This window comes from Melanotaenia boesemani, chromosome 8 (genome assembly GCF_017639745.1).
Source record: "Melanotaenia boesemani isolate fMelBoe1 chromosome 8, fMelBoe1.pri, whole genome shotgun sequence".
Lineage (NCBI taxonomy): Eukaryota > Metazoa > Chordata > Actinopteri > Atheriniformes > Melanotaeniidae > Melanotaenia > Melanotaenia boesemani.
The window spans coordinates 7,849,969-7,865,272 of NC_055689.1; the positions used below are offsets into that span (position 1 = coordinate 7,849,969).

The 15,304-nt window shown below is 39.7% G+C and overlaps 1 protein-coding gene across 1 annotated transcript in view; it reads right to left on the reverse strand.

The window, feature by feature from the left end:
* Positions 1 to 10,389: 10,389 nt before the first annotated feature.
* The window catches only part of LOC121644355 (vertebrate ancient opsin-like), a 95,373-nt gene continuing 90,458 nt past the window's right edge, over positions 10,390 to 15,304 (reverse strand). Inside the window, exon 4 of the mRNA XM_041992259.1 lies at positions 10,390 to 11,255. Within this exon, the coding sequence (XP_041848193.1) occupies positions 10,974 to 11,255 (282 nt within the window). The 3' untranslated portion in view covers positions 10,390 to 10,973. The remainder of the gene's footprint in view (positions 11,256 to 15,304) is intronic.

A 15,304-nucleotide genomic window follows, 5' to 3' on the forward strand; every position in this document is an offset into this window, starting at 1 on the left:
AGTGGAAAGGAAAAATTACCTTATAACAGGAAGGAAAACCCTCCGGCAGAACCCGGCTTAGGGAGAGCAGCTCTCTGCCTCAACCGGTTGGGGTGGAGAGGACAGGAAAGAGAGCCCAACAGACACTGTAACTTTTAGCCAGAAAGACCTGCTAAGAGAGGAGAAATATGTCAGTGATGGCAATACTGTCATATGTTGAAAGAGAGATGAAAAGGAGGTGCTCAGTGTGCTATGAGACATACCTCAGCAGTCTAAGTCTATAGCAAATATACACCACACCACTGCTCCACTAGTAGCCTGAACTGTTGATACAAAGCAGGATGGAGCATGCCATGCAGTCAACACGGTGTGGATGGAAGACTTACCTTGCGTGGTGTGGCGTCTTCCCTCATGCTAGCAAGGAGCTCCAACTAAACCTGAGAGTTTTTATTGGTTTTTAAGTGGTTTTTACTCTTTTTAAAATCTGTTTTAAGCATATTTTTAAGAGCTGTTGTTTTTTTTAACAGTCATTTATTTATCACAAAATGATACAGAGAGTTTTATATTTGACTGATTCTGGAGCTTCTAGCCACCTGTCAGATGTTAGCCACCAATCAGCTGTTGGCCAAAACAAACCAGCTAGTGGCTACATCCATGGGCAACAAACTAAAGAAAGCCAACAAGAAAAGAGCTGACCTTCTGGAGGATATTTGGCGGTTCTCTGGTAAGTTAAAAGCCAAAGAGTCTTACCGAGTACATGGGTGTGACTTTTGAACAATCACAACGGATTGCCTCACTAATCTCTGCCCTCCATGACAACTTACCATGGGATCCTTTTTCAGACAGTTGACCATCCTCATCTTCCACACCAAATCATCAATTGTTCTGGACAGAGGTGCTTGTTCGTGGGCAAAAGACTTCATCTTTGTTGGGCTTCACAGTGATTTATGATGGTTCAGTGGCTGTGCCAGTTCATGGGCTGTTGGGTCCATGCTCTGGGGGTTTGATATCTAAGGAGGCCCAGGCGGATAATGGGGCAGCATTTGGTGGTGCCCAGAGGCAGTCTGCGGTGGGTTTGGATAAAGAACGGAGGTCCCGGGCATGAAAACATCTTTAACCTCACATCAGAAGACTATGTAGTAAGAAATATCCACTTCTTTAACGCTTCCACACGCTGCTTTCTCAGGGCTACGGTGCCCGCAATCTGTCAGAAGCTCCCAAGATTGCTGCAGTCTCTCCCAGACTCCACCAACTGGATAATAGTTCACGTAGGCATCAATGATTCAACCCACCAACGGATTGAACATGTAATCATCTATTCATCATTTGCAGATTGGACTACTGCAACTTCCTGTATTTTTGCTTGGATCAGTCTGCTGACTTCTTGGTAATAGATGGCTCCAAAACACATGCAAGTCTTTTAGCATAGATTTTATCGATAATTTTAATCTGTTCTGGAACCGTCCCTTATTTTTTCGGTCTGATGGACTGCACCCAAACATTTTAAGATCACACCTGCTTGGATCAAACATACAACACATAATTCAATCAGCTACACGTGACTGACTGTTTTCATTACACACACCCCTACACCTATTTTCTTCTGCATCACTGCAGCCAGCACATCACTACACCTCGCTCACTAGCTCTCCCCTGTGGCTGCCACTGCCACAATATCATCAGGAAACATGTCCCCCAGTTGCATCCTTCTCTCACATACACCACATTCCAGTACTTATCAGCCATGCATTTCCAAATCGATTTTAAGGTTCTTTTAGTTGTTTATAAATGCCTTAATGCGGCGCAGAGTGTTTTAGCAGACTACTCGGACTGAACACTTGGCTCCAGCATACTTGCAAAGCTTTGAACATTGATTTTATCGACAATTTTAACTTGTTCTGGAACCGCTCCACTTATTACACATCGGACGGTCTGCATCCGAATAGATTAGGTTCCCGTATTCTAGCATTCAATTTACAGTACACATTGCAATCAGATGCACACTGACTGTTTACATCTGACGTCCCCACGCTCATTTCTTCCTCTGTACAACCACATCCAGTATCCGATTACCCCGTGCTCACTAGCCCCCCCATCCGATCCCTACAGCTTGATCCACCATCCAATCAACAACCGCCATCATTAGATCCGGACAAAACAGACAATTGTTACATTCTTTCATCTATCCCAGTCATATCCACGAATAGAAACACATACAGACAGACGAAAAGAACAAACCGCACTCTTAAACCAGTCAACATCACTGTAAACAAACTCAGAAATAAAGCTTGCCCTACATCTCTGAGCATGGCTCTTTTAAACGTAAGATCTTTAGTAAATAAGTCTTTTATTATCAATGATTTAGTTTTAGACTTCAAGCTTGACTGTATGTTTCTAACTGAAACTTGGCTGGGTGCAGATGCGACTGCTGTCCTTGCTGAGGCCTCACCGCCTAATTTTAACTTTGCTTTTTCGACAAGACATGGTAAAAGGGGAGGTGGCACTGCTTCAATAACATCAAAAGCTCTTGCCACCAAACCTGTTTTATTTAATCACTATGACACTTTGAATACCATGCTATCATTCTTAGCAGTCCTCCCATCCTGATTATAACCATTTATAGACCACCCAAGAAATGCTCAGCTTTTATTAGAGAATTTTCTGATTTTTTATCTATTATCTATAATTCTTATAGTATGATTGTTTTAACTGGTGATTTTAACTTACACATAGACAACCCCTCAGATCCTGTGGCAGCTGAGTTTTTAAGTGTTCTTAGTTACATGGGTTTTATTCAACACGTGGGGCAGCCGAGTCACAACGGCGGGCACGCCCTAGACCTCGTCATCACGTATGGCCTGTCTGTTGGTGTGTCCTCCGTTGTCGACTTGGCTGTTTCTGACCACTACTGTGTGTTTTTTAACGTCACCAGTTTTATCCAGCGGGGTGCCTCGGTGAGGACGGTGAGGAAGCGTCATCTGACCCCTGAAGTGGCTGCAAACTTTCTCCAGGTGTTAGAGAAATGTCCTCCTGCTGTTTTAACTGCCTCCTGTGATTTTATTGTTGAAAATTTTAACAGTAGACTTCAGTCAGCCCTCAACATTCTTGCCCCACAAAAAACTACATCCATTTATACTAAACCTATAGCCCCATGGAGGAATGAGGAACTGAAGAAAATTAAGAGGAAATGCAGGATGGCTGAGAGGAGATGGAGAAAAAACAAAATAACAATAAATTATCAAATTTACAAAGATCAACAAAAAATATACAATAACGCCCTTAGGAATGCACGAGATAATTACTTTTCAAAAATAATCAGTAACCATAAAAACAACCCCAAAATCCTCTTTTCAACAATAGATAATATCTTAAATTCAGATTCTATTATATCCAATTTTAACCCAACACATGCTCTATGCGAGGAGTTTGCAGACCACTTCGTGGGTAAGGTAGACACTATAAGACGTGATATTTTATCCTTTCAAAATAACATTATTTTAAATACATCTGAGTGTCTGCCTTTACCGGAGGAAACACTGGACAGTTTTGCCCTGGTTAACGCTGTGACACTTGATAAGGTTTTCTCCTCAGTGAGGCCTACCACATGTCTTTTGGACCCAATCCCAACTTCGTTTTTTAAGTCATTTTATGCATCTTTTAGAGACGAGCTTTTAAACATTATGAACTGCTCTCTTCAGACGGGGGTCTTCCCTGCTGCCTTTAAAGGAGCTGTGGTGAGGCCCCTGCTGAAGAAGGGCGGTTTGGATTTTAATGACCTTAATAACTTTAGACCGGTGTCCAACTTACCATTTTTAAGTAAAATTTTAGAGAAACTAGTTTTTATTCAGCTCGCTGATTTTTTAAACACACAGAATGTCCTTGAGAAATTTCAGTCTGGGTTCAGGGTGAACCACAGCACTGAGACGGCCCTTTCTAAGATTTTAAATGATCTTAGATTAAATTATGACTTAGAGAAGACAACAGTGTTGGTTCTCCTGGATCTAAGTGCTGCTTTTGACACCGTTGACCATACTATTCTTTTATCTGGTTTAAAGCAGCTCGGCCTCTCTGGTACAGTTCACAAGTGGTTCACCTCATACCTCACAGACAGGACATTTATGGTAAGCATGGACACCTACTCCTCTAGGGTCCGGGAGATCACATGTGGTGTGCCCCAGGGTTCGGTTTTGGGCCCAGTGCTTTTTAATCTATACATGCTCCCTCTTGGCGGGGTCATCAGGAGACATGGGGTCAACTTTCATAGCTATGCTGAAGACACCCAGCTGTACATCTCCGTGTCTCCTGATGACTCAAGGCCAATGGATGCTCTTTTTAACTGTATTTTGGACATCAAATCCTGGATGGCAGAAAACTTTCTCCAGCTTAACCAGGCCAAAACTGAGTTTTTAGTCATCGGTCCTGGGGCCCAGAGAGAGAAACTTTTACCTAAACTACAATCAATATATTTTAATCCATCTTCACAAGTAAAAAACTTGGGCGTGATTTTTGACTCTGAGCTGACTTTTATTCCCCATATTAAGAATATTACCAAAATAGGTTTTTATCATTTAAAAAACATTGCCAGAGTGCGCCCAATTCTCTCCCGGGCTAACACAGAGATGCTTATGCATGCTTTTATCACAAGTCGTATTGACTACTGTAATGCCCTGCTTTCTGGTCTTCCCCAAAAAACCATTTCAGGTTTACAACTTCTTCAGAATTCAGCAGCACGTGTCCTGACAAAGACCAGAAGGCGGGCCCATATTACACCCATTTTACGATCACTGCATTGGCTCCCTGTGTGCTTCAGGATTGATTTTAAGGTCATTTTATTAGTTTTTAAATGTCTTAATGGTCTTGGACCTTCTTATCTCTCAGATTTGCTTTTACCCTATGAACCCTAGCGATCCCTGCGGTCCTCCGGCAGTAGACTTTTAGTCATTCCTAGGGTCAGGACACACACCCACGGGGAGGCGCCGTTCCAGTGGCGCGGCCCTCACCTGTGGAACAGTCTGCCGGAGGACCTCAGGGTTGCAGAGAACATTCAGGTTTTTAAGACTCGGTTGAAGACCCATCTATTCAGCTTAGCTTTTAGTTGATATTCAGTTATTTAAGTCTTAATTAGTTTCGTAATATTTGGTTTTATTACTTCTGACGTTTTATACACTGAGTGCTCTTTTACTGCCTTTTATTGTTTCTGGATTCTTCCAGTGTTTCCTCTACGGGGGTCCGTCTGTACTGGGGGTGGTGTCCGGCTGTGGCTGATCGATGCGGTGGGACGTACGTCTTGGCGGTGGGGGCTGGTGTTTCAGCCAGGTCTCCTCGGGCCGCCGTGCTCCTGTGTCCCTGCAGTTGCAGAAACTTAGCAGAATACTGTCCCACCCTTGGTGCAGATGGATCCCCTTCTGATGAGGTTTCCTCATTTGTCCATCTGCACCTGGCATCATGTACTTTGAATTTGAAGGAGTGTTTGTGCGTGTATGGGGGGTGAGGGTGATTGGACGGGAATGTTTTTAAATGTAAGGCGCTTTGAGCCACAATCTTGTACGAAAGGCGCTTTATAAATAAAGTTTTGATTGATTGATTGAATTATCTTGGGCCTTAGAGTATGAACCTTCGCGGACCTTGAGGTCCTCTGGTTCCAGCCTTTTGGTTGTTCCTAGTGTTCAGACCAAAACCTAAGGCGGGGCCTTGTTTCACCATTATCGGCCCCTGCCTGTGGGGGCCCCCGCCTGACCTACCTTTTTAATTTAGCTTATAATTAAGTTTCATTCCTGTTAAATGGAGTGGCATGGCTCAGTGGGTAGAGTGGTCGTCCTGTAGACCAAGGGTTGCCAGTTCGATCCCGGCCTGTCGAGTTCATGTTGAGGTGTCCCTGAGCAAGACACCGAACCCCTACTTGCTCCTGATGGGTCGTGGTTGAGCGTCTTGCATGGCATCTTCTGCAATCAGTGAGTGAATGTGTATATGAATGGGTGAATGCGACGTACATGTAAAGCGCTTTGGATAAAAGTGCTATATAAGTACAGATCATTTAACATTTAAATAAATCAAATTTTATATTAATTTTTTGTATTTATTTATTTACTTACTAATTTAATTTTTTTTTTATTCTCTAACTGCCCCCTGTTTATGTAGTTTTTATATTTCTGCACTTTTTTTTTTTTAACTGCCATGTTTTCCTCATGGGGGCCTTCCACAACAGTAGCTATCCCTGCTCTGACTGCGGGATAGTTGCCATGGCGATTGTCCCTGTCCAGGTGGATGGGGCCCTGCACTGCAGCCTTATGGTTGTGCTCGCATCAAATTGCAAAACATGAAGGTAAAATCCAATAAAGGCTGCAGCACCACCTCTGCCTCAATGACAATACCACAACATATTCGTATGATCACCTAAAGTAATTTTTTGAAATTTTAATTTTCTTGCCTTTTTGCGTAAACGTTGCCCGCCGGCTGTCAAGAAGCAACTCCGGACATCAACAACATCTACAGCAAACCTGAAATGGCTTATTGAAATTAGGCATCCTGCTAGCCTTCCAAGGTATGTGAACTAAATGCCACATGTCTTTTTTTGTTTAGTTTTTTTTCTTATTCATTTGGGCTGAATATTGCACTTTTATTACCCAAGTTCTAGAACTTTTCTTTGGACAAACAAGTCACAAAAAATACATTCGCAAAAAATCGAAACGTGACTTAACGAGAAAATAAATAATGTTTAAATGTCTTGCACTTCATATATTGCACTTTGAGGTACATCCTTTGTTTCCTACCTCAGCCTGGTTCCTACCTCAGATAGTTTAATAATTCCTCATTAAGTCGTCTTCACCATGTCTACATGAATAAATGCACGGAGTTGCTGCTATGTGACCGTCTGATTAGATATTTGTGTTAATAAACAATTGAACAGGTACATCTAATAAAGTGGACAGTCTGCTTTCATGCAGTCCATTATTGCCCCTCTATTACTATTTAGGCCATAAATATTACAGTCATGGGGGAATTGTTTACGAAGGTGCAACCACTTTAATAGAGGATGGGTCAGATTTAATCCTATTTACAGGTTCAAAATGGCTACTTGACGTATAAACATAGTTAATAGGTGGTTTGATATGCACATAGTGTGAAAGGGTTGTGACAGTAAAAGGCAGAATTCATCAGTTCTTCTGTCAGATACACCTCCCCCTAAAAAATGTGTCCAAACACAGTTAAAAGTTGAGTTTAAAATCTGGCTGCTGAAGAAGTATCAAACATTTCCAAATGGATGTTCTTTGACTTTATAACAAGCATTTGTGGGTGTCTGTGCAACTTCAGGGCCCACAGGGGATTAGTCTAGTAACAACTGGTCTGTAAACATGGCTCCAGAATAAAAATGTCACGTTTTGCATATTTTCATTTAGTCAGGTACTTCTTATCTCTGCTCACCAGGGGGGTTATAGTAAACAGTGGAGACCAAGGGCCAGGCATTACACACAAACAATTAGCAGAACATCCCTAAAGGCACACTGAAGCCTGAAAGAGGCAGTGCTGACAAAATTTCTCAACCTGTAAACCTTTTGGTTGTTGTTCATTGATAGCACAGGGGGTTACATCAGATCAACTTCTCCCCCTGTCCATTGTGTAAATATCTACTGCTTGTCATACATGAGTAAAATTATGTAACAGGTAAGTAACAGGTGCTACAAGGATGATAACCTGCTAATAAATTACATATAAGTGCCACTGTCAGCCAAATGACCAATTTTAAAGTTATAAACTTGATGATATGTCTGTTTTAAAAAGATTTGACTCACCAGTGTTTGATTGCTCCTATCACAATCTCACTCAGTCCTTTAGTGCAAATTAGATCTAAAACAAAAGAGCGATGGCAGTCTCTAAACATACTTCTCACAGTTATTTAAAATGGGGTGATTAATAAAGACCTAAATGAATAATATCAAGTAAGAAGGAAAAAAGGAAGGCACTGTGTGAGAAAGTCATGTAAAAAAAAGCAGTGACACATAAGTGCTAACTCCATATTAGCAGACCAGGCTAACAGCCAATCAGGAGTAACTCCCTTCAGACATTTTGTGCAGTTTTAAAACAAAAAGACCCTAGTTTTCATCCAGTCTTATATTCATTGCACCTAATTATGGAGGAATTTCATAAAACATTTCATTAGGTTATGCAGTTTCACTTAAATCACCATTAAAGCGATAAGCCTAAATGAAGTTAGACTGACAAAATATCTTAAATCTGCTGACGTAAAATATGCAGATATAGTCGGTCTGTGTTACGGAGGTTGTTGAGATTACTGATGCAAGGATACTTTTCAGTTATGTTGATAATGAGATTGATATTTAGAGACATATATAAAAGTAATATATAAATACACAGGTGTTTCACCCAATGCCGTCCCCGTTTTAAGGAAACATAACTTGATGAGGAAACACTGATGATGGGTTTTCGGACATGCAAGAGTTTCAGGTACAGGTCCGGCCCTTTGGGAATGAATAGCAACTTGTATGAGCAGTACAGATTTTCACGAGACGTAATATGATTCCTGGGACTGCTGGGTCCAAAGATCGGACACCACACTGACAGGAGCCATACCTCGACCATCCTTTAGATGGTCTGCATTGTATGTTACCAGTTATTGTAGTTTGTTTGCTGTAAATTCAAAATAATGACAAAGTGTTATGGTCCAGAGTTTTAATGCTTCAGACTTCAATTTTTTTGGATGAGTACAGATTGCATTTTAAGCTCTCTTGGTAAATAACTGTCCCGAGGGACTCTGCAACTCTTTATTTCTGTTTAGTTTTAAGGCATGAAGTCCCCTGCTAGTCTGAGCAAATAAAAACAACTCCTAGCAGGATATAACTAAGTATGTTGCTGTTATTTAAGAGAGGTGATAGTGAAATGTTAAACTATAGTTATGCATTTAGTCATCTGCCAAACTTTTTATCTCCCTTTTTATTATTGCAGCTGGTTTTCCCTTTAAACATATTAGATATTTTAATTGGTTGCGAGCCTCCATTATAAGTTGTTGCTCACTTGACGCAAAGTAAGAAGCTGCATCTTCAGTTAATCTCTGATCGACATTATGATCTTTTGAGGACAGCCCTGAACGCACATTTAGTAGGATTACTGACTTCTGGCCTAACATAGTCTATCCTCCCTTAGCCTGGTTTCATGTACATGAAAACAAGTATGCCAGGATGCTCAGACAAGGCTTGCCCAAGCCTCCTTTTCTTCTCTTATCCTTGATAACTGAATTGTACTTTTGTGAAACAGGCCCCTGATCTTAACAGTGAGTAAATACAACCTCATATGAGATTATGACAACATGTGTCATTATTTAAAGTAAGCCAACATGCAAAAGCATTGTGTGGAAAAACTAAATACACTGCAAGATTCAGTATCATCTAGAAACCAACATTAGAAGCAATAACGTCTACAATGTTTTCCTTTGTAATTAATTGTTTGTTTCATCAGCAGCACCTGGCTGCTACGTTTTATTTAAGACCAGATCATTTCTTATTATGTATTCATGTGTAAACTGAAATATAATCACATGAAACCAATTAAGATTCAAATTTTTTTATTGTACAATGTTCCCTTCAAAAATATTGAAATGCCCTTTGCTTTGGTATCAACTCATGTACATAAATAATATGCAAGATTTAAAAGTACACAGACAACAGCATATGTGGAGTACGTTGGTGCACTTCTGTAGAATATTTTCTTGGCCTTGCAAGGAAGAAAAACAAAATCGAATCAGTTATTAAAACATTTAACAAGATGCTGACAAGTTCATGGCAAACAACAAATACATACAAAACTTACATCATTTATAATACTCTTTTTAAAAGGTAAAGTCCTTTTTTATGTTGTATTCTTTTCAGTGTTTTCTTTTTTGTTTGGATATTTATGTTCTCTGACAGATAAATCAAAGACAGGAAAACCCTGCAGTGAATCCTCACAGAGTAAATATTCTGGATGTGTAAATAATGAGCGGACACCTCTGTGGCTGCATTGTTGTAAGTTTCAAGGATCTCCAAAAATGAGGTTTTTCAAGGTCTGCAACCACTATTTCTCTCTGGTTTTTCTTCTCCCTTTTTTTTTATAGATACTCCCTGCACTTTGAGTCCAGGTGTTCTAATAAAAAATAAAAATAAGAAACTTTAAAATTAAACGTTAAAGTTTTTTTTTTCTCGATGTGCTGTCTATTTAAAATTACAGTAAATTTCTTTTTCTCAAGCTCATCGGATTCCTCAAGGGTGCATATACACATTCGATACTGAAGGATCTACAAAAATCTCCCACATGCTCTAATTTTTTTAACCTTTAAGTCACTATTCCTGCAGAAATACCTTTAATGCCACTAGCATGTTGAAACAGTTATGCTACAAATACAAGTCTTTTTTAAAAATGGCTCTTCTTTGTTTTGTTTTGTTTTTTCATTTTCTTTTTTTTATATTTCAAATTTTAAATGCATTAAGTGAGACTTCAAAATGCTTGGGGTCATAAACACCTTGTGCTCTTCAGTTGTAACCACTGCTGAAACAAATAAATACAAAAATACGAAATATTCCTCTTCCTTTCTCTAAGTCTTTTCCATTATGACATTGAATATCTTACCAAACCTATAGCTTACATATTGCACAAAAGAAAGATCCTTGTGATACCAGTTTTATTTGAAAAACTGTGCCCCACCCTCTCCAAAAAATGTTCAAATGGTTCCTCTCAGCAAGATATGTCCTTTTCCTCCGAAGAGAAACAGATTTCCAACTTCTCAGATTGTTTTTGCTCCTCATATAGTCCAGAGGCAGTCCAAGCCTTCCCTTTGTTATCAGTTTATCATCAGTACCGGTCGGGGTTGAGGTGATGCAACAGCTGCGATAAATCCACCTGGACTGGCAGGCGGCTGCTCTCTGAGCCTCAGCAACACAGCCCCCTTCTCATTATTAATGACTTCCTGACTGGGGACTTGGAGATTTCACAGTAATAGCCAATCATCAGCCATCACAATGCGCCACTAGTGACACCACGACAGGTTTGTTGTCTGAAGATGCGGCTTTGGTGACATCAATAGTGGGTTCACAGGACTGGTCCAGCTGGGGAACAGTGACAGCTGGTTGACCCAGTGACGCTACCATAAATAGAAAATCATTGGTTCGGCGGGTACCGGCCACTGCAGCCCCCCTCATGGCCTTGGTAGCAACCTTGGAGGAGCTCTTCAAGCTGGAGCCTCGTCGAGGAGTTTCACATCGCAGCAGAGCTTGGAAACATCTGTAAAACTGGGGCAAACATACAAGCGTGTGATTAGACTGAAGTGGATTAAATCAGAGGCTAATCATTGAGAACACAAAGTATTTATGACTTTGTCTTAATGCACCAAATAACTGTTTAAAAGCTGTAACTGATGTCACATGAGCATTAATTTGATTCATATTTGTAGGAAGCTGCTGCCTCCACCAGTGATGTTGATTTGCCTCCTTATTTTCTCTCCTTGAACCTTTGGGCGAACTGCATTTAATCATCACTGATCTATTCCCTCCTTTCTCTCTTTCTATTCTCATTCACCTTCTGATAATAAAACAAAACACAAAGGGAAACAAATTATTTGTTTCTAAATTAAAGGGTCAGTTGGTGACTTTTTCTATCAAGACTGCAAACCGTCGCTTAATTTTCAGCTGAATAAGTAATTTTACTAATGTGTGCATGTTGGCGAGTGACAACAGGAGGGTGGAAGAGAAAGAGTGTGAGAATGGAAGACAGCAATTCCCTTTCTTTTTTAATAAAATGGCAATGCATGATTTCTATTACAAAAAACATTAATATTCTCTGAAAAATTAAATCAAGTTTCAATAAAGTTAAAATAAAGTTTCAATTTAGTAGTTTGTAGTTGAAGATTTTTTTTAAGAAAAGTGCAAAATAACATACTGTATGTTAAAAACAGAGAAAATAAGCCATTTTTCTTAAACTGCATCTGAATGAGTATAGGTCTTAATGAGTGAAGTTTGACAAAGTTTATTAAAAAGAGAAATGAAACACGAAGAGCATCACACAGACCCTCACGGGGTCTGGTGAGGTTCTGACAAGAAAAAATGATGTGTAGAGAATTTTACCCGCAGAGGGAGGGAAAAATAAAACAGTGTAGCTATGAATAAGATGGAGTTCTGTCTTCAAGGCCGTTCTTATCTTGGCAGCTGTTGGTTTGACACCTCGGTGCAACTCCTTGTCTTTCACCAAGCACACATTGTTCTCAGTCCAGGGGTCAAGTTAACCTTTTACACAGTAAGAATATAAAGTATAAATTTCATAAAGTATCAAATGATGAAAATGGGGATTAATAAAGACATTTCTTTCACAATGGTTATTTTGGGTGTTTCACATCAAGATCTCCATGTGTCTTTTGTCTCGGCTCATCTGAAACGTGAAGTGGACTGGCAGACTCATACAAATAAAGTAACCACTGAAAATTATTACATTTCTGCACCTTGTGGAATAACAGATATCAGTGTAAACTCACAGGAAAACATGTAGAAAATGAACAGGACCTTAGAAATTTCTCTTTTCCAACCTTGACCGCTGGCTTTTCATAAGAAAAAAACATGATTTCTTTAACCAGGGGAATCTGGAAGAGAGCAGTGCCCTCTTTTTCAGGTTTTACACCTGGAAGCTGCCTTAGGCACCTACACTGGAAAGCAGACTGGAGATACTATATTAATGAATCATTATGTATGGATTAGTTATAAATATAACCACAGTCTGCTCTGTTGGCCCCTGGGCCTCGCTAATGGACCAGTTTGCAGATCAGGGGCCTAGTTTTCTGTGTTTTCTTCTTAGATTTATATTTTTAGCTCAGAAATTAAACATATGGTCTGTCCAGTCGTTGGCCAGCTTCTCTAACCTTCTTAACACCACTGCCCCAGAAGACTGTTTGACATAAAGTAGGAAAACAAAATTCAGCTACTGCTAAAAAACGGTATTTTACATACATTTTCTAAAAGATTAATCTAGGTCAGTGGCTCAAAAATCTGGGTTGGTGGACACCCAAGGGGTTGTGGATCTCCAAAGTGGAACAAAGTTGAATCAATTATATTTAAGTTGGGGAAATAAACAACCTTGCTATAATTCTGACCCCAAACATTTATTTATTATATAGGATTGACTTTGTAGTGGTTAGTTGTGAAGCAGCAGTTGCAACACGTATCCATGGTGCTGCAAGGCAGCTGTGGATAAACATAAGAACTCTTCAGAGATAAGAGGTGAGGACCTCTGCTGTTTCTCTCTGTCTGTATCACCAAAGAGCTAATAAAGGAAGAGAAGCAGAGGCTCATTCTGCCACTTCTGGGCTGGAAGTTTAATTTGTAATGAAAAAGAAAACAAAGACAGGACTCAAACTAGTACTACTGTCCTGTTGCTTTAGAGGAAGGCTGGCTTGGGACACAGAAATGCACTCTAGATCTGTAAAAAGGGATTTATCAATCAGCCAAAAATTCAGTTCATCCAGTCTGATTCAAAAGAGAATTGGAAAAAAAAAAAAAAAAAAAAAAACATCTTTTGTTCCAACTGGGATCTTCCTAATTAATGTTTTACCACAGTATAATTAGAGATCTACACCCACATGAATACTGTTGGACAAACCTTAAAGGGCCTATAGAATATTTTTCTCTTATTTTCTGGCTTATCTGGAGTATTAAAACAACAATTTATCATCTTAAAGTTTCAGCAAATAACAAAATCAAAGGTCAATTAAATATTTCATATATCAATAAAAAACTGTTTCTATTGGTACCTAATCAATTTACTAAAAAAAGGATTAAGTTTTCATTCTCTTAGAATGAGACATTTATATCTACTTGCTGTGGGTCCACACACAAGGCAGCTGCCCCACATTTGTGCCAAAGATTTTACTACGGTGTCTCTGAATGGACAAACAACTCTGGAGGTGACGTGAAAACTCTCTGAGCTTTAAAACGGCTGTACCAGTTTTGTTTGATAGTTTCAACATTTGGAATAGGTAAGGCCTTAAAGATGCACTAAATAACTTTCCAAACTTAAAACCTTGTGTTCTGGACTCGTTTGATGGCACAGCAACATCCATTATGGGAATTTCTGGAGCTGTTGCTCCCCAGAAACATTGCAATGCTGAGAAATTGCACATCACAACTTCTTCCAGGACCCTGTGTGATTACAGCTGATCTTTGCTTTACACACTGAGATACACGCTAGCAAACAGATATAAACAAACTGACAACCTGTGGCTGATTCAGCAAGGAAACGCAAGAAGCCATTGTTGAAGGGTGAAAGGAAGAGAAAGAGAGGAAGGGACAGAGCAAGAGACAAGACAAGAGTCAAGATAAAACTGTCTTTTACTGGAGAGAGCTCAGTGTAGAATGCAAGATGGATGGCAATTTAGCCATAATAGGGGGGCATCACTGGGAAAGTTGCAAAAGTTCTTTAGTGCGTATTTAAAAGGTACATAGATAAAGACGGTACACATGCACCAGATCCACTCACAAAGACATGTTTATGTTTGTAAGAATTTTGGCCACTGAGGGCCACCGTCCATTCACAGCTGCACTTGGCAATTAAAGTAATTTTCATGCACATCTAGATTATGAGCAGTGTTGGGTAATAACGCATTATGCGTTACTACCCAACACTGCTCATAATGACTACTGACAAAAGTAACAGCGTTACTTTTAGCTTACATCTGTATGGGCAGTATTAGTTAGCATTATTATTAGTTAGCATCAACATTACAGTATTAGTTACTGACAAAAGTAACAGCATTACTTTTGTCAGTAACTAATACTGTAATGCATTCCTCTTTAAATGAAGTAACTCAGTTACCGTTGTCCTACAGGGCGTTGCTCTCTTACTAGCTAAATTAATACATATCGGCTAGCAGCTGTGAGCATCCTCCTCATTGCAGCGGTGATACAGCACGACATGGGCAGTATTGCAAAGTCCACTTGATGAAGTCGCTTGTAAATATGGTCACTCGAGGGTTAATTCTTGCTCTGCGTCCTTTGTGAATCCCTCCTCATACTCTCACAGGTATGCCTGGTTTTAAAAAAATCAATTTATTGATTTGAATCAATTCAAATTAAATAAATCCAATATTAATTCATAAAACTTGGAGAACAATTTTTGTTAAATGTGCTTTTTTCCTGTAATGTGACCCTACTCTTGTGTGACTTACCTAGTCTCAGCGAGATCTTAGTATATATACACACACAGTTGCTTGTATGTGTCGCCTTGGTCTAAAATCAGCTTCTCTTGCCGAGATAATGTCAAGTTCAGAAGTTTTTATTCACCAGTGTGGATTACATCC